This window comes from Nomia melanderi, chromosome 1, assembly GCF_051020985.1.
Source record: "Nomia melanderi isolate GNS246 chromosome 1, iyNomMela1, whole genome shotgun sequence".
NCBI classification, from domain to species: Eukaryota; Metazoa; Arthropoda; class Insecta; order Hymenoptera; family Halictidae; genus Nomia; species Nomia melanderi.
In genome coordinates this window covers 25126497-25151250 of record NC_134999.1, presented here as the reverse complement: position 1 = coordinate 25151250, position 24754 = coordinate 25126497, and the positions used below count along the sequence as shown (strand labels likewise).

Genomic DNA, 24754 nt, shown 5'->3' with positions numbered 1-24754 from the left:
TCCTACAAAGAATCGCCGCGCGGGAACGCGACCACCACGGGTCGCGCGAGGAATACACTTGTGAAACGTGTTCGTGGCTCATTCCGCTCGGTGTCTCGCGAGCTGAGAAACGAAACATCTAGGAGGCTACCTTATCTCGTGGAATACGAACACCCTCTGCACGAAAATCCCAGGGAGTGGGTCAGTGTGCTTGGTTGTGTGCGTGCGAATTGCGATAGAACATCGATTATTATATTTGCTACTGTATACCATACGCCTCTTACGTTAGTTCCATCGACAGCTAAGCTAAAAGTGCACAAAGGCAAGGGGACTCTTCCACTCACGATGCTCGGACCACCTCGAACTTGGACGCATAATCATTATTGGCGCGCAGCAATAAAAAAGGACGGCAGAGACCGAATATGGCGGAATGAGACGGAAGTATAGAGAACTTTGTTTTTTATCGTTACGTATTACTTCATCACGTTCAGTCTCGCTTGTGTCCTTTGTTATTCCCACGCGCCAATAATGACTATGCGTCGAAGGTCAAAGCGGCTCGAACACCGTCAGTGGATGAGTCTCCTTGCCCCTGTGCACTTTTAACTTATTGGTTGATGGAACTAACGTGAGATGCGAATAGTAATTATACCTGCGCGTTGATTTTCCGTTATATGCCTATCTTAACCAGGGTTGAATGCAAATGGAACTGAATACGACGAAGTCAGATATAACGATAAACAATGAACATGGCCGTCCACTTTTTATTTGTACCTCACTTTGTCGTATTCTGTTTCGTTTGCGTTCTTCGTTTACGTAACGCAATCAATAACAAAAATGAATTGAAACAAAGGCGTCGACGTTGCTATAACTACGGAATCGATCATCGCGACTAGATGTTTTCTCCTTACCCCTGTGACTTTTTAGCTTGGTGGATTGACTCAAGATGTGAGAGCGGCACTGTATATTGATTCAGAGTTACTGTGAGTCATAAAAGTACTCGTACCTCTCGAACTGTCGAATTTAAATGATTGATATTGTTTACAATGCAAGTTTCAAAGTTCTGATCAAAAGGAATGTATGTTAGAATTACAAAGATTTCAAACTTATATAAACTTCATTGCAAAACAACATGTCAATATTATAAAAATGTAATTTTACGTCTATCGGAACAAAAATTATCTCACAAGCCTGATGATTTAGATCGTTTCAAATGTATTATAAAATGCAAAGCATCTCCAACCAAATATTAATTATTAATACGTTAATTGTATTTTTAGTATAACTTGTACAGGTATGAAAACCCTTGTGAGACAATTTTTGTTCCAGTTTACGTAAAATAATATTTTTATTATATTGACATGTTGTTTTGCAATAAAGTTTATATAAGCTTAAAAGCTTCATAAAAAGTTTGAAATCTTCATTGTACATAAAGATCATTTAAATTCGGCAATTCAAGAGGCGCGATTACTCTTGTGACTCACTGTATATGCATTTTGCTTCCGATTATTTAGAATGAATATTATATTGGTTTTGTAACTGTTATTTTTCAGTTCTGGAAAAAATACAGAACCGAAAAAAGAACTGAAAAGTAACAGTTACAGAACTGATATGATATCAGTTACAAAGAACTGGAAGCGAAAACGATATAGCTCAAAACCAATGTGCTAGGTACCAGATACGACTTTATTTCAATTCTTCATAACTGTTGTTTCAGTCAGAACCGATACATAATACTTTCAAACAATTATGTTTTCGGACTTATCTACTCATTTGTTCTGGTTCTTATTGGTTTTGGTTTCGATGTTATGTCAGATTTATATTAGTTCTGTCATTTTTTGGTTCCATATCAGTTCTATGTTCTGTAACTGTTACTTTCTGTTATATCTTTTTAGTTTTATTCCTTCAAAATCGATATTATTTCGATTCCAAACTATTATTTTTCGGTTCTGCGTCAGTTATGGTTTGGCTCAACATCGTAATAAACGAAAAAATTCTGAAAAGATATGATCGTTTACAATCCCTGCTCTTCTCATCGGTGTAAACACGCCGGAAATCCTTGTACTTGATACCAGATTTGGGCAAAATGTAATCTGATTATGTAGATTACTAACGATGATTTAAATATGACTGTTGATTCGATAACAAATTATCTTTTACATTTTTCAATTGTCACTAGTTTATAACTAAAATTAAAATGACTGTGTTGTGTAAAAATAATAATTCGAAATCGAATAAAAGTTGCATTTTAATCGTTGATATTAATATGTAAGTTGGATTACATCTTAGCCAAGGGAGTTCGATACACAGGGATTTTAATCAAGTAAACAGTGTCACAAAAGTAAACGTTGAACTGTGTAATTCATTGACAGTACCTCCATTGTCAGAATAATTTGGTCGGTGTTCTACTGCACTGTTTGATGAAGGTTCAGTCATACAAGTTTATATATGCCGGTGTAATATTCCGTGGAATCCTGAAATGCGTGCAAGGAATGCTTAAACTTGAATTTTAGGATTACAACATCCGAAATGAACACAGGATATTGATACTTAAACTCACTGTGACGTTTATTAAATACACGTTAACGATTGAGTTTTATTATGTCAAACGATTTGTTCAATTTAAATTAAACATTATACATGTTTTACATTATTATTGCTATTATTATCTTTTCCCTTTATCTGCGTATTACTATTTTGAATAAATTAAAATTAGAAGAGCGAACAGTATATGTTAAAATCCTTCAGTCTCTACATTGTATTTTATCTGGATGTTGTAGATTAAATTAATTACTCGTTTTGTCAGAACCACGCAAGCGCCTTATCGTTATTAGACATATTCATAAATTAGAAAATTATAAATCAGGCCATTTGTAATCCAATAAGGACAATAATTTGATTAAATATTATTTTCATAAACAGATTAAACTTTCGAACTCTGAATAATTTCGTTATTCTTTTGTAATTTTGCAATATATTATCACACAATGCAGAACCTCCGTAAAAATACAGAATATTGCTTTAAAAAGGAAGTATTCAATTGTGTTCATCAGAAATATTCAATACCGTTATTTGGCGTTATCAAATTTTATAACTTTAGTCAGTGCAAAATTCATTATGTAAACGTTTATCGAACACCTGCATTTTACATTTGCAGAACGTAGATAAACTTTTATGACTGATGTGTGCCGAATGAATGCTGGGAGCAAAATGCACAAGATCGATTGTTGTGTTTGTCCACCATTTTGTCGGTACGAACGATGTGCGAGTTTTGTGATCTTTTTCGACAATCTTTTTTTGCCCATTGTGTGTGCGTGTGTCCGTGTGTTTATGAGCGCGGGTACAAAAATGAGCGTAGTCGCGAGATCGAATGAAAGATTATCCGGGGCGAAACCGTCTGAAAACTGATAGGGTCTTACAGTAATTGCTAAAGTAGAGTATCAAGAGCCGGCGAAACCCCACTGTCTTTCATTCGTAGTGACTAATTGAGTGGATCCCCTATCCATTACCGTGACTAATCGCCTCCTTTCTGTGTTTCTTTCTTCGGGGGATCTTCGGGAACACCCCGAATTCAGGGACATACTTCAATTGCATCATGTTCATGGTGGCGAACAGCGTAGTCCTGACAGTGGTGGTTCTGAATTTCCATCACCGAACGCCAGACAGATACGCGATGTCGCAGTGGGTAAGAAACTGTTTTTAATGTCCACCCTTTTCACTCGACAACATTTTTCACTAGAAATATTCAGTACTTCTTTTACGAAATATGAATATTTTTGTTAACTAATATACAGAAAAGTTTCACACCTGTTGACCTATAATATCGTGTCAGACGCGTGATGAACATTTTAAACTGCGTTTGAGAAATCTAAATGTAATTTACTTTTTTAAAATATAAATTAAATATTACATTTCTCTTATAAACCGTTAATCTTTGAAGTGAAAATAAATATAGAATAAGCATTAACACTTTTTTTCTTTTCGTATTAAATTATTAACGATAATGTAGATACATCAATCATAGTTAAGAAGTAAATCATAGAACAACCGGTTAAGACGGAATTTCAATATTCAATGGGTTGATATATTTATGTGCAATTTAATACCGAATATCTGATTTTATAGTTTTATAATTGTGCTGGGTAAAATCAAATGGCGACTGACATTTGCCTTTCCAATGCAAAAAGTTAATCTCTGAATTACTAGTATATAATTACAACGAAATGGATTTATGTGTAAATATTTGATTTTCCAACTGTGTCTTACACCTTGTATCACGTTCTCTCTTGGTGGACCTTTTATATACACTAGAATGTGGCGCATAACTTTAGCACCAACTAAATTATGAAATGTTTTGTACATTCGCTTAGGAATTCATAAAAATCAATCATAAGACTAAGAATTTTTTGAGAACTTGTTGATAGAATGCTGGATATTTGTCAACATAGACAGTAATTCTTTATGTAACGAATAAATTATTCCTCAGACAAAATATTCCTTAAATAATAGGAAGACAGAAAAAGAAACGAAACAATTCGAACAATGGGACAGTACATATCCATTCAACATTCGCTAACCAAACGATGATCTACGCGAAAAACTAAAATCACAAAAAATCGAAAGACTTCTGTTGTATGTCAACCGTATAATAGAAGTCTAGACATATAGAGAATATGTACTAATTATTTTAACGACAATTAAGATAAATGTACAAGTAGACTATAACTAAGTTCACAGTGTTGCCGCTTGCCCGGATAATTTAAAGCGTTTCGCTGCTTGTGGCTCGTTCCACTGCCTGCATCTCGACCAATGTCTTTTAACTACGCGAACTTGTTTCACTATATGTATGCTTTCCCTGTACCACACATATTTTGTTAACTTTATCGTGCAGACCCGATCTAGATTGTTTCTATAGTAACTAAATAACGTGCCGAAGTTAATAGTAAATTGCAGGGAACTCACGCCACGAAGTTACTAAATGGTGGTTAAGATGTTGGTGAATTAAAAACAATTTTTACTTTTCCAGAAAACACGGAACAAAAATATTTAAAATTAAACATAAAAATGAATATGAAATACAATATAACACCTAGCTTGGATTGATTTTATTGAAAAATATATTTCAGAGAAAAACTTTTTCCCGTGCATATATATTTCGCACTGTTCCAAAGCGTCAATTTCAAAATTCGAAAGAGAATATTATAATAAAAAAATTAATTTAGAGATGCTCAACGAAGAATTTCGTAAATATTTGTTTCTCACTATGTAGAAAGCGTGAGAGTTGTCCACTGACGAATTGTCTTATCACGAGATACGGGCTCATTTGGGACATGGTTTCACTACCCCTGACACTCAGCTCACTGAAACTAGTTTACCAACTACTTAGACATGCCTAGACTAGTTAAAGCTTCGATATATATTCAGATACTGTATAAATATTGAATTTAATTGTTAGCGGTTAGCATTCAGTTGTTCGGGTTTCAGAAAAAATAAAATAATGTCTAGGAACATTGTACAAAATATGCAATAAAAATATAAACGTGGAACCATTCAAAATTATTCCAAACTTCTGAGAAAGGTTAACCCATTCAGATATGACACACATTATAATATTCATTGTCTTACCACTGTAATATTTGATCAAATATTAAAACTTTCAGAGACAACCGTGTGACAGAATTTTTATAAATACGATACATTTTTATAATAATAAGTTAATATAGTGTGCCACACATCACATTAACGTCTTTTTCCATCAAATTCATATAATGGAATGACTAAACAAAGATTACAATATTAAACATTTATTATCTAGTATTTAACAGAATTGATAATATAATTTATAATTTTCAACTTCTAACGTACAGTCTGACGGGTTATAATGACAACAATCTAACAATCAACAAGAGCACAAAAGAAAAACATATGTGCGCACGCGCGCGCGCATGGTGTGTGTGTGTGTTTGTGTGTGCGTGCGTGCGTGTAGGTTTGCTTTGAGCCTATTTATATAAAAAAAGTATACTACCATTTTATTTAAAATAATATTATTATTGGTGATATATTGAGTATCAGTACTTTATCGTTACGTAAGTGAACATAATTTTATATTAGGTCATTTCATAAGTAATTTCGTTTCTTATTTCACCTCATAGGGTATTTTTTATAATGCCATTTTTCTCGAAATGGAGTATTAAAAAGATTATTAGAATAGATGCTAGGGTAGAAGGCCATTTAAAAAACGACATTACTTGTGCGACAACCTAGAAGAAAAATCAGGTCTGATGGGGTTAAAAAATTCCGGGTAGTAGAAGGTATTCACGGAAAATCGACTAACGAACTCTTGAAATTTGTTTGCCTAGACGGTATATAGAAGAATTTTACCAGCAGGACACACAAAAAACACCAGTCTTATTCGCGGTAGCTATTACGACCTTAAAAGACAGCGCCTTGGTTGCTGAAAGTTTAAAAGCGCCTTCGAGGTGTTAGCACTTCCTCTTGACCGTTGATTACTAGAAGTTTCATAAACCAAGGGAGAACGTATTCGAGGCTGAGACGAGAATCCTTCAGCTACGAAAAATTTTCCGTAGTTGTTCTTCATACTGTTACGTTTAAATGGAAGTAAACGCCGAAGAGACCTAACTTCATGTAAAGTACAGTAAAAAAAAGATGGTGCGCGACGCTGGGTATTCAGAAGCTCGCGTTACAAGAATTAGAGTTTCGAACTCACTAAAGCTTCGGAAAAATCCGAGTTTTACGAGTTTCATGTATGGGGAATCACTAAAATGTTAGATAGAAAAAGTATTGATTACGATTCTTTAGAATGACAGACAGGGATAGATTTATTCTATCTTTAAGAAGAAATTGTAAGTTTCTGTATAGTTTCAATTGTTGCAAATTAAAAAACAGAATGTTTATTGTTACTGAATATGTAGTGAAATCACGATTGCGAGCAACATTTGTCTATTTGAAAAGACAGTCAATTAAAGGAACATATACAAAGGATCAAGAATTTAATCAATGTATTTTGTTTCTAAAAATACCCAGGTTGATAGAATTTTTTAAAACCATAATTAACAGTGTTAGAATATTTCTTATTTAATTGATATTTATGAAGATTTATTTAGTTTTTCAACTTTGTTGTCTTAAGACATAAGTATGCTGTATCTGTGAACAGGTGGCAGAACATTAAAATATTACATATATAATGATAATTGAATACGAGTTTAATTTGTGTTTCTGCCTTGCATATAGATAAAAACACTATTTTTACAATGGTTGCCATGGTTGCTGCGTATGAATCGTCCGGGAAAGAAAGTCACGAAGAAAAATATCCTTATGAGCAACCGAATGAAGGACATGGAACTGCAGGAAAGAAGTAGCAAAAGTTTGCTGGCAAACGTTTTAGATATTGACGATGATTTTCGTCATAAAAATAGCGCAGCTAATCCTCCTTCCGCATACATAAGGTAACATAATTTATTAAACACCCCTTTAAGTTTACAAAAACATTTTCTAAACATCTTCTTCTGAAATTGTGAGTTGAAAATTATTGCCACGAGACTGGTCTTACGATATATTTAAAACATTTGTATACATTAATATTGGATCGTAATATTGTAACAATTGCTAAGTACATTCAACACGTTTAATTTCTTGTTGCTTCATTTTATTATGAGAAACGCATTTTATTTTGAGAAAGGTACTACGTTTCAATGGGAATACATAAATTTCCTTCTACTTTCAGGACAGTCTCCCATGTAGTAAGCCATTCTTCAAATGTATCTTTTAGATTAACATATAAAACTTTCTGTTTAGATTAAAAATAATGGACTCCTTTCCAATCCCATTAATACAATGCGTTACAGCGTTATATGTGTATAATTTTAAATCAATTCTCATAACAATGTAATTCATTTTATATATCTAGAATTATATAGTTTTCGATCTGCAAAACGTTTTACGTAAAGCCAGATTCATAAATATAATAATGTATAATCGAAAGGAGATGGCAACATAATCTGCAAATAAAAATTCTAATTGTAATAATTAATAAATAATAGCAAATTATTTATTTATACAACAGTAGGTCGGCGTTCGGTACACCGATATCCACAGGAAGACCAGCGACAGTCGAAGATACATCGGTGTCGTTACCCCTTAGTGGTATGCAAGAAGAATTGCACACAATCCTTAAGGAATTGCGATTCATTACGGATCGTATGAAAAAGGCGGACGAAGGCGACGATGTTATTAACGATTGGAAATTCGCCGCTATGGTGGTGGACAGGTTCGAAATATACTTATCTGAGCCACTGATTGACAAAATCAGTTAACCCCACAATACAAAAAGTAGAGAGAACTGATGCAATATTATATTATACATTAATTTTAAGCTTTAATATAATAAATATGTAAAATGCATAAAATTTTTATTCTCTAGCATCTAACTTAATAACGAGGAAATTTATTTTGAATACAAAAAATTACGAGTCAATCAAGCGCTTTAACGATAAAATCTTAAAAATTTTATTGATTCACATATACATGTAAAAAGTGGAGTTAACCAATTTGGTCAGTGATCGGTTCATTTATGTCTCAGAATTTCTAACTGAAAAAAAACATCCTGAATAAGTGGATCTAAATAGTACATGCTGTGAAAAATTGAATAGTCAGAAATTCAGGTAACAAATTCACACTCTCTGGTCCGTGGACATTTCTTAAAAGAATGTTTTGCAAAATTATTTATAATGTTCAATGTTACTATGTAATGGAAAATAAATTAGCCTACTAATGGCCTTACAATTTGTCTTAGTTTCTCTTTATTTGTGATCGATAATCAGCTTAGTTAAAAACCAATGAATTGTATTTTTAAAATGATAACCAATTGCATACTATTTACACCAGCATTAACGCGATTAGCATGTACTTGTGGTTTAAAATTCGCTTATTTGCTATATATTATCTACATGTTTTATATTCTGAGATTAGAAAGAATAATTTGGGTATGTATAAGAGAAAATTAAAGAGCTCTTGTAGAAAACACTGTAAGTACCAAAACAGAAAAATTATCTTTTCTTTGTGCTTATCCTATAATATACAATTTAAGTGCAAGTTTTCTTTTGTAAGTAGTCATTATTACTAGAATTGCCGAGCATTTAATACGATTAATAGATTATTTTCAGTTTCATCGGGCATCCATTATAGACATTCATTTATTCAAGTGAAACTATTTATTTTCAAAATCATTTCAAATATTCAATGCTCTTAAAATATCAATAATTTCGAAGCAGAAAAAACGAAAGGAGCCATTTTGACTGGTACGGTAGTTCTAGTATTAATAGTGGTAGTCATCGATGATACTGATAATATTGAAAGATGATATCATTATAATATAATACAATGTCATGTTAGTGACACTTTTTTTTTCTTCTTGAAACATTTGATGTTGACATTTATATTTTCTACAAATGCTCTTCAATGACCGTTACTTTGTTCGATCGTTTCGAGTATAAATTTTCCATCCGTTTTCGTATGGTTTGAGTAGCGACAGATATATCATTATACCGTGTCTTGGCGACACCGTCAGATGTACAGTATTAATTAGTAAGTCGCAGTTTATATATAGACATAATTCTACGCAATTAAATTGTTGATAGAAATCTATTAATTTATATCTGAAATACCTATTACTTGTTTGTTGCGTGGAGTTTCTTTTAAACTAGTTTAATATTGATTTCGAGTATCATAATTTTGATAATCTACTCCTTTTTCAAATGTCTATTGATCGAGAGATGAAGATGTATCTCCTGAAATTGTGCTTATTTATTTTTTAACACTTTGTACATTTTGATAATTTAAATACACTTGTATAATAATGATCAATGGAATTTCAGAACAATACACTGAACTAAAATTTGAAATTTTAATTTGTTTACTTATTACCCAATATGTGCTGGGTTAGTTCCGGATTAAGTAATTACACGGTGGATATTAATTTTCCTATACCCATTCGTGTTACACGATTAAAACATAACTTACTTTGTAGAAAGATTTTCAAATAATATATTCTTGTAAAGTAATAAATGTTTAGTGAAAAATGACCAGTGTTGTTAAATAAAATCTACTCTGTTAGTATTTGATTTCTGAATTATTTGATGAAATTGAACATTTTTCTTCATTTAGTCAAAGTTTCAATGTATTCTTATACACTAATTAATAAATGTGATTTTGAAATTTGATAATAAGAAGGTAATAATTAATTGAAATTCTAAATACTTATTTTATCCTGTTATAATTTTTATTCTATTTTTATAATTTGTATGCTTTCCTGTGGACAGAAAACTACTAAATATATATTTGCTTCTCTTCCTTACAGGCTTTGCTTGTTCATCTTTACATTGTTCACGGTTCTGGCTACGATAGTTATATTGTGTCGTGCGCCACACATAATCGTCCAATAAATAGACTGCCCCGGTAAAGTCACCGAAACAAAGCACAAAAAATGCCAACGGTAATGTTTCATTTAATAAAAAGTATTTACACAAATAGTGTTCATAGAATAATTGTAAAATCATATTATTGCAAATGTTAGAATAGATAATAATAGTTGTAATTATTGCAAATTTCATTACTTATCACTAGATATCATTGTCTTATCAATAATCATTAAGATTCATTGTGTAATAAAATATATAATTAATAATTTCGGTAAAGTTTGTGAATCTTTTCATTTTCACGATATTTTGTGCAATTAAATATCCTATGTAAAAGTGCGAACATATAATTCGCAGTAATACAAATTCTTTTAATTCTAAAGTTTAAATGTTATAATTTCTGAAAGTTGTGATACATCATTAAATTATATTTATATGTGCATCCATTATAATAACATTCTCAGTCATACATTTCTCTCTATTATATTTTGTTGTAAGAAATAACTTATAGAAAATAATAGCGATTATATTACATTAATTAATTATTCTATTAGTGTATCAGCTACCATACTCTATTTAATAATTATGCATGAGACTAACGTGTACATTCAATCTAATAATGTTGACTACGTGCATGCGAAATACCCACATGCATACTATTGCATTCGAATATTGTGTAAAGTCACTCTTTATGCGACACGAGAGACACGTGGAAAGCAAAATTGATAGAGTATGGGAACGTTAATTTGTTTTATGTAACGAGGTTACCCGGTTCGTTGTCACGTTGAAAATTCTACACGGAGTAGTATACAATTTTCCGCGGATAATCCACAATTTGCGTGAAAATCGTCGTCGAGACAAAATTCAATCTTCGAATAAATCAATTATTGTTTACAATAAAATATTGGATTGATTGATCGATGATTGAGTATTGATGATTGATCGATCGATTGATCAATTAATTAATTGATTAATGGAATTGATATTACACTACAATATTTTCATTATGCATATCTATTCATATTGTATCTAATTACCTTATTATGTTAATAATCCAAATTTAAATATATAATAATCTATACAACATTTTCAAATACAAGAATCATTTAATAAATAAAGCAATAAAGTAATGTTGATATGCATCTTAAAATGCATCAAAATTTCAGTTGATATGCATCTTAGTATGCGTATGAGTAAATCATGTTTTTAAATAATTTTTCAGGAAATCAGTCTTTTCTTCGTAATAAATAGAAGACACATAAAAAAATGAACCATTTTAGCCTGTCTGGTAGTACCAGTGTTAAAGACTGATGAAGACTATTGTTTACTTTGCATATCAAATCTCAAATGCAATAGAACCGCAACAACTCGAACACCTCTAAAACTCGTAAAATTTTTCTATTACCTTTCGCTGTGCTGTAAAAACCTTTACAACTTAAAACACAAAAACACAAATGTAGCTCAAACTATCTTCCTCACATTTAGTATATATTTCACCTGTAGAATTCCAATTAAAGAAAATTCAACCTGTACAAACTGAAGTCGTTAATTCCAAAACAGCACAAGACCACTCTTTAACGTTATCTATATGAGTTATTCATTTAACTTTTTTTAGCTTATTCAGGCCTATTTAATGATATTAGACATGTATACAATGAAGATATACATATGTGTAGCCAATACTTGCTGCAAGGATCAATGAAATATATAATGTATGATTGAACGAAGATGAAAAGGAATATTGATTTTCTCAAAATGTTGCATAGTTGATTTGTGCTGTTTTCAAATTCATAGCATCGATTGAAGTTCGTATTTACATATAAGCTTCACAAAACCGTCATTCATCGAATTTTCGTTTGTCAAACCTCTTATATCTTAAAACTCGCTAAGAAAAAACCTCCACAGCTCAAAGACCTTGCCTCTCCCAATGATTCGACTTGTCGAGGTTCGACTGTAATTTGAGTCTCGGAGTTTCTTGCAATTACTAAAACTAACACACAAACCAATGCACGCCATATCCGAAGATTAAACTTCACAATAGCTAAAGCTAGCACAGATGTAATCCACTCTCTATACTTTTCCTTTGTCCTACAGAAACGACGACGCATGGGTTTCGAGGAGACAGCTATGGCGCGACGAAGCAACGAAAGACGAGATGGACACGGGATTCGTTGCCCTCCATTTCCTTTCTTCTCGCTCAGGCCTGCCGAAGCCCTACCCGCTGTTCTTCCATTTTCTTCCTAGGAAGAGGAGACCTGGAAATTGTGAAACTCGAGCGCGAGATTGTCGACAAATTGCGATGTGCTTCTAGTTAACGATCGAAGAATTACAGGGGACCTAACTGAGGAAGAAGAGGAGCAGTACGTATCGGACAGGAAAGGAAAAAGAAAAGGAAAAGAAAAAGAAGAAGAGAAAGAAGAAAAAGAAGAAGAAGAAGAAAAAGAAGAAAAAGAAGAAAAAGAAGAAAAAGAAGAAAAAGAAGAGGAAGAAGAGGAAGATGAAGAAGAGGAAGAGGAAGAGGAGAAGGAAGAAAAAGAAGAGAAAGAAAAACAAGAAGAAAACGAAATACGAGTAAGATCGGAAAAGGAAACCCAGTCGATATCAAGGGAATCGTGGTCAGTTCGGTTCTTTCGGCTGACCGTGGCCAAATTAAGCGCCGTGCCTGAAAAATCGGTCGAACAATTCCGTCGTCGATCGCGAAGGTCGTTCATGGGACGCGAGACGCACAGAAAGAGAATGGAAGGGGAAAGGATTAAGGAAGAACCGAACGAAGAACACGAATGGGGATCGCGACAAGGGAGGACAAAACGGCGCCTCGACATATTGCTGACAATACACGGCCACGTTGTGCGTTCACTTCCTTCGGCTGTCTTTGTTTAAAACCTAATTAATCGACCGCTGTCACTTTTCTCTCCGGATAGGTAAAATCGATGTTCGCCGTAAGTCGATTGTGTAACGTTTAATTTATCGTAAAGACGCGCGCGTTTTAAGTATACTCAAATATCGTGGTCGAGAGTGATTCCGGTGATTAAACGAGAGAAAAGGGAGAAGAAGGAGGAAAAGTATATAGCCGAGACGCGGTGTTTATGTAATAATTCCTCGGGAGAACGTTTGTCGCGGCCTTTCAATAATAAATTAGTAACAACAAAACCTGAACAAAATGAAAGAAGAAAGACGACAACAGCAACAACAACAACAAAACAACAATAACAACAACAACAACAACAACAACAACAACAGCAACAAAAACAACAAAACAACAGCAACTACAACAACAACAACAACAACAACAACAACAACAATAACAATAATAATAATAATAATAATAATAATAATAATAACGATAACAATAATAATCGTAATAATGCTAACGGTTAAAACAATGTGACAAGGATTTAACGGAATACGAATACTTTAATAGATGATCGAATAATATTTACGTTAACGGTACCGTTAACGATATACATAATATACATAACGTTTAAGGAGTAATTAAATGCAAAAGGAATAATATTGTTAATGATAATCGCTTTGTGTGCGGACGTGTCACGAATCGAGTTTGCGTGTAGCGTTGTGCCATTAAGGGTCTATCGTGGGAACGATACGGTCTTTAAATAACTGCCAAATAGAGAAACTCAAGACAGGGGTGTCCAACCATTTACAGATAAAGAAACGCGAGCTGCAGTTCATTTACGATTCCCTGAATGAACATGGTGTTTGATTAATGGATCCTAGAACATTAGCAATGAATATTTCAAGTGAATCTTTCGCTGGTTTCTTCATTTCACCAAATTATAGCCGGTTTTATCGATGAACGTAACAGGTAATAGGTTTAATCGAATTGATTGGGCGGCGTCCCTTCGTTGTGGTCTCGCAGATTCGCAATAAGAGATGGGGACTGGCAACAGACTGGTCAGTAGACAAAACTGCCAAGTTGGACAACCTCTGCTTTCCGTACAGACACGAAATCGTTCTTGATGGATCATCGACAAACGCGATGATTGGTTTCGTTGACTTTTAAAGAAATCGGGATTGATCGCGTGACTAGCATGCTATACGCGTTTTCCTGATTACATGGAAGTTATCAGTGACTGTACTCTGATCACGTGAAAATTGGCAATCGTCTCGATCCGATTTTTCGCAATCGATAATCGTATTTTTCGTGCAATGTAGTTTCTATGATGTACCACATAATTTCATGTTCTTAATACCGTTGAGAATTTTATCGTGCAACAATTTTTACTTTTATGTATTTTCCGCTTTTTAGTTTGATTTGTTTTAGTTTGATGCTTAATTATGGAATATCTGATATGATATTTATAATTAAGTAACATATAATGATTCAGAATTGGTAATTGGTAAATTAATTTTTATTATTTGTAAACTTTCAGTAAATGTAATTTAGCTTCTTTTTTGTCGGAATCAGAGATAGATAGAATCGGTTGAGCAATCGGGAACAGATTGGTGCAATGACATTGGTGCAATGTCTTATTATTTCAATCATTTCTTCGCGTACACGTTTAAAAATATTATCACTGAAATTTAAATATTTGCAATCTTTCTAGTTCTTGGAAATTTGTTGAAAATAACATTGTTAATTAGAAAAAAAAACTGCTTTGACATTACGTTTCACTCATTTTCTGTAGTTTTCCATAGTCAGTCAATGGGAAGTCATCGAATTGCAGTTTGCAGACCAGTAAAAAAGAAAAATCAAACAACTTCAACCTTGGACCAATTCAGCATCGCGAAATATAAATCAAACTAACATTAAGACGACAATCCTAAATCGCATTACGTACTTAAACACCGGAAAAATCGAATTCCTCCAATCCAAGACTGTCAGATTCAACTTGAACCCATCCTAAACTGAGACCCTTGAGAACCAGAGAAAATGAAGCCACTAAAATGGACCAATCGTGATCTGAAGGCATTAAATCAGGCCAAGAAATCAGGCTACTTCAAAACCGAATCACCTTAATTGCATTAGCAAAGAACATATTAGGTATAGTAAAAAGTTCTTCTCGATTTTTCTGTGAGATCAAAGATTTATTTAAAGTAATGAAGAAATTCCCAGTCATTGAAATAATTGCTATTGTCGTTTATAATATCCTGCCACTTCTCTGGGAACCAATGAACACCATCGTAATAGATATTCGGTGACTTTGATGAAACAAATTAATCTAGTCAACTGAAGCTGATTGGAAAGAACTTGTTACTACACCTAGTAAGGAGACCATCACAAGATTCAAAAACTCAAATTAGGCAATTATTGGATTCAGGGACTGAAACCAGGGTTTCTAAGACTTTATGCCTTCTAAAGATCTTATTTTCAGTCCCTAAATGTAAGGATTTCATATTGGGTACTTAAACTAAGTAATTATCTACTTTGTGTCTTTCTATTCGAAAATTTATTTGATTCTTGGCACGAAGAACTTGTACCACTTGCAATCTCAAATTCAAAATTAGTTTGATTTAGAACCTCTCGGATCTAGGTTGGTCTGATTCGAGTCTTGTTTTGTGATTTTATTTGATAGAAATGTGCCTTTGTTTGTCATCTTTACTTTGTTGAAATTAGAAAGATGCAAATTGAATAATATTGTACCTAAGTACTTCACGAAAACCAAAATTGATTCATATTCTATATTTATTTTTCAAGATAGAACAACCATATGTTTTAAAAATATTTTTAATTTTTGTAGAAGCTAATAAATATAATTGTTAACATATTAATGATAAAATAGCTTGATTCTAGATTGATGATAATAGTTTCATGTGTTATAAAAAAGAAAACAAAAATGGCAAATGACTGTCAATGTATTAAACAAAATACCTAATAGGAAACGTTTTTGTTTTCATTAGATGTTAAAAGTATTTATTTCTATAATAATTTGATCGCATTTACCCAAAGAGACGATTCCAAGAACTAACAGTCTGCCAATCCTTCTCGTGACAAAGCGGAATATGCTAAACATCATATAATTTAACGCAATAGATCAGGCGTACGTACATTTGAAAATTTAGGCATAATCACATTAATAATCAAATTCGCTGAGAATTACGAAATTTAGTGACAGGTTGCGTATATATAAATGCATTATTCATCGTTGAACAGTGTGAACTCGTATATTACAAATCGTTTATTACAACACTGTTTGTAACACCGGAATTTATTCATCTCAGTATTCATCTTCATTGATTGCAAAATTTATATTTGACGTTTGAAATTAATGAACGTGTTAAACAATTTCACAGTCAATATATTCAGTTGACAGAACTGGATGTGAATGAACGTAAAAATGACGGGTATGTAAATAAATATTAGTTGCAATATAAATTAAAATATAGATTTAACAAGCTGCTGTTCATACTTTATATGAGTTTCCGTGTTGGTTTTGTAAAAACAAAATATAATTTAAAATTTCTCTCAGAGAATCGAGGAACATGCAATAGATATTATTATAGATGTTATTAATTTTTAGTTTATAGTTCTTTTTATCTTTGTGTACAAAAATAATAGATCACGATGTATGAAATTAATTACATTATCTGTTAAAAGTATTCGATCGCATCTTGATTTATGTTAAATGCGGTAGCTCACAATTAATACACAGTTCTTTAGGACTATTTTGATTAATCATCTTAAAAATTTCTGTTTATAAATTTCTTTAATGAGTTATTGCCTGTTACACATTTTAACGTTAATTAACTTCAATTTTTCATAACATGATCAAATTTGTGAATTTAACTTTTTCGTAGTAAAATCGGTATTCGATTCATTCAAAACATAAAAAGATTAGTAAGGAAAAATAAAAAAATTTAAGGAAAAATCATTCAGTGAGTAAGTAATGACCAACGTAATACCCTAACAAGAATGAAATATAGATATCCAGTCGTAAAAAGAATGATTATGTACTGAATGCAAAATCAACGAGTCAAAATGTCTCAGTGAATCTTGAATATCATGTGATTAATTGAAATGACATGAACCAACCGTTTCTAAATTCTTATAGAAATTTCACAGCAACAATTACAAATGCAGTGAATGTTCTCAAAAGTTTTGATAGAGATGCAGGAAACTTTCATTCTTCATTGTACCACAACTAATATTAACCCTTTGAGAACGAATGCCGTCGTATCGACGACATCAAAGATTCATATCTTGAACACAAAGTTGCAAACAAATGATTTAATTATTTAAATGATCGAAGATTAATACATAATTTCCTTTTTCTTGTACTTAAGAGTTCAATACGTAATTTAGCTTCTTCAGCTGAGAGTTCTGAATACAGTAAAACTTTGATTAACCAAGCTACAGTTTTTCGAAATCTGGATTGTTCAGTTTTCATTATTCATACGCGCAATAATTCAGATTTTTAGATTATACTGCAGACTATCTATCAGTATTTCTTCTCAAGTTTCCATTTTTTATTTGGGCAGTCAGTCGGCCAATTAAATGGACTAACAACTAAATACGTTGGAGAATTAAACAAACTAAGAATCAAGCTTTTACTTGAAAAAGTACTCATTCGCAAAGGGTTAATTGTTCCAATGTTTAGAACGAAAAGTAACAGTGTTACGCGTAGAAAGCTAATAGACCTTAACATATGTAAGATCGCGGTTCGTTTCCCCGTGGAGTTTCGCGTATGGCATTTAGATAAATATAAGAATCGATATACGTAAGAAACACGTTGAAGTAAACACGGCAGTTACGTTCCTCGTATCGTACAACGAATGTAAAGTTAAACAATACACGAAGAAACATACGCACGCGATTATCGTGAATATTATATGATTGTTTTTATACACACGGTCGCGTACATTCGACGCGGGACAGGAAAGTGCCGGAAGAGAGCACAAAATGGCGGACGCGACGCGGCGTAGCGTCACAGCAGTACAGTCATTGATCTTCGCATCGCACAAAAATCGTTGAATCTTCACTCGTCTGTGAAAACGAACCTACTCTATTTTCCAAGTAGCCGAAGCTGTACGGAACGTGGGAGTACACACTTATTGTTAAAACGACGGGAGAAACATAATAATGAATAACCTCGAGGTGTTCGGATTAAATACTCAAATAAAATATGTACATAAAAAGAAGAAAAGAAATGTTTGCATGTCGTGGGACTCAATACATTATAGCGACGTAATAGGTATCAAAACAGTATCAGATAAAACTAAGTAAGATTAATTATAAACATAATAATAACTTTAAAAATCTTAGTTAGAATAATCTCGATCGGTGCTCGATCGGGGCTCGATCGAAGGAATTCTCAAAACGTAAATGATCGATTGAAATTTTCTCGCGGTTCACGGTGGAGAAAACCTGAATAATTAGGGATTCTTCGGAGTTATATTTTTAAATGATGAAAAATCGTCGATTCCTGTTCGATCGTTAATTTAAAAATGAACGTATCGCCATACACAAGGAAGCACGCGTTTACTATACGCGAAACCATTCATCAAAATGTCGTCTCGGAACGTTTTCAGGGACGATTGCTCGAAATATCCGACAATCATGTGTTATGGGATAGAAAGACGCGCGCTATAGACCGATGAAACAGAGAAAAAACGACGCACGTACTATGGCAGTTCCTTTCGAGAACCCTTCGCTTCCCGGGCTGTATGGCGATAGAGGACAGCTTCGAGAACAACGAACAAAATGAATTTTTAGCGACTAAAAAGCTTCGAACCGGATCGAACGGAGGCGCAATCGATGATTTTTGGGTCGACGCGAATTCGAGGAACATTCTCAGATCGGAACGTGCTTTCATCTACGACCTAGAATAATTTTCTAAATCGCGGTGCGATTCGCTGGGAAAGGCGTAGGTACATACGCGTGCAATCACGGCGGTTTTTCGTTCGACGCTCTGACCGACCGCCGGACGGCGGTTGAAATCGATCTGACAGGCTCACACAATCTCCATTCGAAGAAACCGAATTTGATCGAAGCATCGGCAAGACGGAGTGCGTCGAGACGCGGTCGCAGAAGGACAGACCAAATACATATTTAATATTCGGCTTGGACGGGATGGAACACGATAAAACGAAAACGAAACAAAAAAAGAAATGAAAAGAACAGAAAAGAAAAGAAAGGAAAGAAACATAGAATAAATATATTCTAGAATGGTCTATAAAAGAATTAAGGAAACAAAGTTTTATATCGAAGAGGCGCGCGCGAGAAGGGGGAGTGCATTTTTAATACGAATGCTCATTGAAACAAAACTAGCGGGTATCAGCTAAAATATTTCACGCGTTATTTGTATCGTTAAAAAGTGGATCGGACGCGTTCGGGTCTTTATCGGGTGAAGAAAGACAAAAAAAAACATAAAAACCGAATAGATAGATTATTATATGAATATTGTCACGTTGCGAACGAAGTTGGCGTCCGTGTAACGTAAACAAGTAAGGTTTAGCGAATCGGTATTACGATAATCGTGTCGTCGGTAATCAAGATGCTACCGTTTTTTGCCGAGAACGCATCGTCGTTAACACTATTATCATTACGAAAACTACTATTACCGGTATTACTACTATCTATGAAACTATTGCTAGATACTACTAGTATTACGGGACAGCATTATTATTGTTATTACTATTGTTTCATTATCGCACTTATTATCGCGACCATCGTCATTGCCATCGCGTCATTGTCCACGCAATCATCATTATCATTATTATCATTATTATCATTATTATCAGCATTATCATTATTATCAGCATTATCATTATTATCAGCATTATCAGCATTATCGGCATTATCAGCATTATCAGTATTATCAGCATTATCAGTATTATCAGTATTATCAGTATTATCAGTATTATCAGCATTATCGGTATTATCAGTATTATCAGTATTATCAGTATTATCAGTATTATCGACGCTTTTATTACCATCGCCGTTACTGTTCTTCCGTTGTCATTCGCAACTGCTGCTGTTGTTAATGCTCCACGAATAAATAAAAATGTTACGCAAACACACGGTTTACTATGAAATCATCGTTCCGTTTCGAATCGATTTGAACGCGCGATAATAGTAGAAATTTCCTTGATATTATATTTAACATACATATCTAGACGCGAATTAACGAAATTTCCGTGAAATTCGGTCGATATGTCGGAAAGTCGCGCTGCACGCTCGAAAAATTCGACGTTTCGGAAGATTCGTTGTCTAAATGTAATGGGTTCATTTTACATTTAGGGGATACAATTCGCTCCGGGGGATGATGGAAACGATGACCGTGGAATGAATAGTTAGGCGTAAGATTCTAAAACGTCATTTAAATTATGCTCTACCGAAAAGTTATGTCCGACAAATGTCATTTCAATTTTCCTGAGATGAGTCATTATACGAACGATAGAAATTATATTGTTCGGTAAATATCAGCCGTTTGCGCGGGAAATTCATTTAGACATTTGGCAAAGTCTTATTAATTAATCATTTTGTATAGAGTGGTACATTTCAAAGCAATCTAGTAGTATGTGTAATGTAACAGGACTATCGATGCATATAAGTTGGAAATGTGTTATTTTTTTTTTAATTAAAGAACGGATAGAAGTTTTCGGTGGACTTGTACATCCCGATTGCGTACGCAAACTCGGGAGCGTTCCCGGAATTTCGGATGTAATTTTTCACGAATTACCGATCACTCTTACGGGTCGACGTTATTGATCCTTGCTCGTGATAGAGCCCACCGATCGCGAATTCACTCGACTACGCGGGAAAAGGGAATTACCACTAAACGTACCGCGACGGGTCAAATGACCGATATTAAAATTTCATTTAACCAGTTAACTGTGTTCCACAAGTATACGCGCCATCTTAAAGCTTGAACTGATACTAATTCTTCCAACGATGCATTCTTTATTTTTTCAGATAAACATGTCATCCTTTTTTGTTTTGCTTTGGTTTTTCATTCAAATATATCGTAGGTGAATTCGTTTTGCGTTTCACGAGTACACATTTCAGTTTCTTAATTTTATTGCGCGCGAACCGAGAAATTTTTGGAACTAAATTCCTCAGTTAACAGGTTACCCCTTTCGTCCCGAATGATACACCTACTTAGGTACCACGAACATTTTTAATTACCGAAAATCTAGAAAATGCCTAGATAAAGAAAACTTGTACCACGCGAGAACTTTTACTTACGGCTAAGTGCTAATTAGCTGGCAGTACATGTGTTTTGATTGAACAATACGTAGCCGTAAGCTTTTTTTCATGAAATTCATAGTTAAAAACGTACATATTCAGGGAGGAAAGGGTTAAAATCCTGCGTTTATATTCGTTCATTTAACTTTATATCAATTTTTATATCGTCCGATTCACATTCGCGACCAACGTCACACATTTGTGACGATCAACATTTGTATCTTGTGTAAAGAAAATTAAATTACACACACATGTGTTTGTATTTAATATCGTAACGCACGGTGTGAAACGTAGGAAGCTGACGCGACTTTCTCCTTGGATTTTACTTGCATTTCATCTAGACAATTCGTCGCATGTTATAAAATATTGTAACCATGAAGATTGCTATTGTAACAAACGCCAGTCGCGAACGTGTTAATCAGTTTTTCAATTTTTGTCTCTCTTCTGTTTCTGTTTCGAATAAGGACAATTGATCGTCTAACGTTTACCTTTATTTTATAACCCGTTATTTCACTGGTTACGGTAGAAATAGGTATATACAAAATGTCGGCACGTTTAGTGTTAATAACGGGGGTGGACAAAACGAGAAAGAAAGCGAAGCGTCCTCCGTCGCGCGAGACCTCTCGCCGGCGAATGAAGAAACGAAAGGGATAATCGGCAACGGCGACGGGCAAAGGCACGCAATTTTCTCGAGTCTCTTTCCGATAGGACGACTAGATTTCTTGTCTGTGCTTCAAAGAGGAAACGAAAGAAAATAAAAAATAGGAAGGAAGAGGAACGTGAACGAAAACCGTGATTCGTTTGATGACGAGTGTTGTGGACGCGATGCTCGGTCTTTCGTCAGAGGGAAGATCGATGTATGGGATCGTGTAAATAACTTCTGTGATAAGAATTGATTATTAATCATTGCCGAACGCGAAACCCCCTGAAATGAATGTACCGTCGAGAGCGGTGCCGTCGAATCAGTCTTCCGTACGATTTTCTGTTCAAATTATACACTTTTTACTTGTGTTTTAGGCGTTTTGGTGGATTTCGTGACATTCTCTACTTCTGCGAGTAATGCACACATAGTTATGTAGATGTTTGGAAAAACTACGGAAACATTGAAACATATACTATGCTAAAGAATACATTCTGTAATTATTGTTTTCCAGAGAAAGGGGTGTGAACTGTTTTTAATTAGTGATGTTGCGATTTTTAAAATTCGTTTGAAGTTCTGTTGAAATTTGATTAGTATTGGACCTACATTTTATAACAGAATTGCAATTTTCTCTAGTGTTATTCAGATAAAATTAATGTAAAATGCAGAGGGAAATGAATCCGCAGGAATCTTAGTGAATTCTTTGTACTGTATAAGTACCAACATAAAAATGAATTTAACAGTCTATAAGTGTCTACATTTAAACGAGTGATTTCATTTACTTATATTACAGATCTGTATTAAATAAAATGAGTTCAATGTTTAAACATAACAATTTAGCTACTCGCGGCAGCATATTATTTTTCGTTACTGACGCAAATAATATTACTCTATAGCAACATATTATTCATTATAAAAAAAGGCAGACAAGAAAATATTTAAAAATCGTTACGTAAATAAAAATATTGTTCACTTTTATTTCCGTTTCCACGTGAAAGTATTGACTTCTGAAATAATAATATTTTTGAAATGTACTATGTAAAACCAGAATAAATCTAACACACTTACGTCAAAGTTAGAATATCTAAATCAATTTTTCGTAAAATATCGATCATACTCCGTTTCGTGTATAAACATAATAAATACAAAAATGTCTTGTATCAGTACCAGAATATGAAAAATAAATTATAATTATATAATTATATAAACAAGGCTATGACTATACCTCTCGTATTAACTTCAATTAGATTCGTTTAATTGATTTTATTAAAAACATTGTTCTGTAAAAACAAGAAAAGTGTTTAACGAATTACAAAGAATTCCAAAGGAATTGAAGATTTCCTGAATAACAAAAGAAAATAGAAACAAAAGCTAATGCGTGGCTAAGAGAAAAGTGGAAAATCTCCCCATTCGGTTGGCTACGCGTTAACTATCTTCAAAGCTATCACATACTACGTTCCGGTGCCTTCACTTTGCGTGATCGGTCACTATATCTTCAAACGTTGCCCCGTTTTCCGCGCGAATACGACATATGCTTTGTATTTTGAATCGCCCGTGTGTCGATATCAGCGTGTGCAATCGCGCAGATATTTTCAGCAGGCTGGCTTTAAACGGCAGCGGAATGTTTCGAAGCGAGGTAGCCAAAAGATGTTCGAGGTCTCTAATCAATTTTCTCTAATCGAATTCATTCAATCAGCTAAAATGTGTATAGAATCAGTTTGCGATCGCGAAAGATGACAGACCGATTGCTCTGGGTTCTTTTATTAGTCGGTGCTTTTCGATTTCGCGGACGCATCGTCGCCCGACCGTTTCGGACTGTCTTTTACATTCAAAACGTATTTGTTGCGGTCAGCGTGTTTCGAATCATCTGACCGAGGAAACGCGCACCGCAAAGCGGCGTTGTTCAGTTTAGCCGAGTTAGCCGGATCAGAATTTGAATATTGACTAATGGATGACTTCAAACGTCTGGCCAGTCACGGATATAGAATATAGTGTATTTCCGGTCGGCTGGTCGACTCGTCACATTTCAACTTTCGCCGATAACGGTAACGTAACTAATTCGATTAGTGTGACATTCAACCGTACTTACGCAACTTTAATAAAAATTTTCCTGCATACTTTTTTGATTCTGTGTATATATTTTAGTGAAGTTTCAGTGAGCGTTGTGAACTGCTCCGATTAGTTCGATACAAAATAGAACCTAGTTTTTAATCATGCTTTTGCTTTTGGGAAGGGTTGATAATAAACTGCAAATAATCATTTAATATTTTCATGGTTACACTTTGTATAATAGAAACGTAACTATTTGTTTCTTTGAAACGGGTGAAAACATCATTTCAAGTGTGAGATGTGAAACTTTTGTTTTATTATTATAAAATTCTTCGATTGCACACCATACAGTAGGAAGAACTGTATTAACCGCTTGCCTTATAATAACGTGTCACATTTGTGGTGAAGATTTTGAATAGAATTTAATAAACCTAAATATTACTCAACTGTTGTGAATTCAAATTGAATATTATTCTTCTAATATGAATTATTGTGCTTTAGAGCAAATAG

At 33.7% G+C, this 24754-nt stretch overlaps 1 protein-coding gene across 4 annotated transcripts in view; it reads left to right on the top strand.

The window, feature by feature from the left end:
* nAChRalpha6 (nicotinic acetylcholine receptor alpha6) overlaps positions 1-12648 on the top strand; it is a 566449-nt gene extending 553801 nt beyond the window's left edge. For all 4 annotated transcript variants that reach the window (XM_076373166.1, XM_076373172.1, XM_076373171.1 and 1 more), the window contains 5 exons: positions 3552-3661; positions 7228-7442; positions 8060-8263; positions 10352-10486; positions 12504-12648. In XM_076373166.1, the coding sequence (XP_076229281.1) occupies positions 3552-3661; positions 7228-7442; positions 8060-8263; positions 10352-10436 (614 nt within the window). In that variant the 3' untranslated portion in view covers positions 10437-10486; positions 12504-12648. The remainder of the gene's footprint in view (positions 1-3551; positions 3662-7227; positions 7443-8059; positions 8264-10351; positions 10487-12503) is intronic.
* The last annotated feature ends 12106 nt before the right edge of the window (positions 12649-24754 follow it).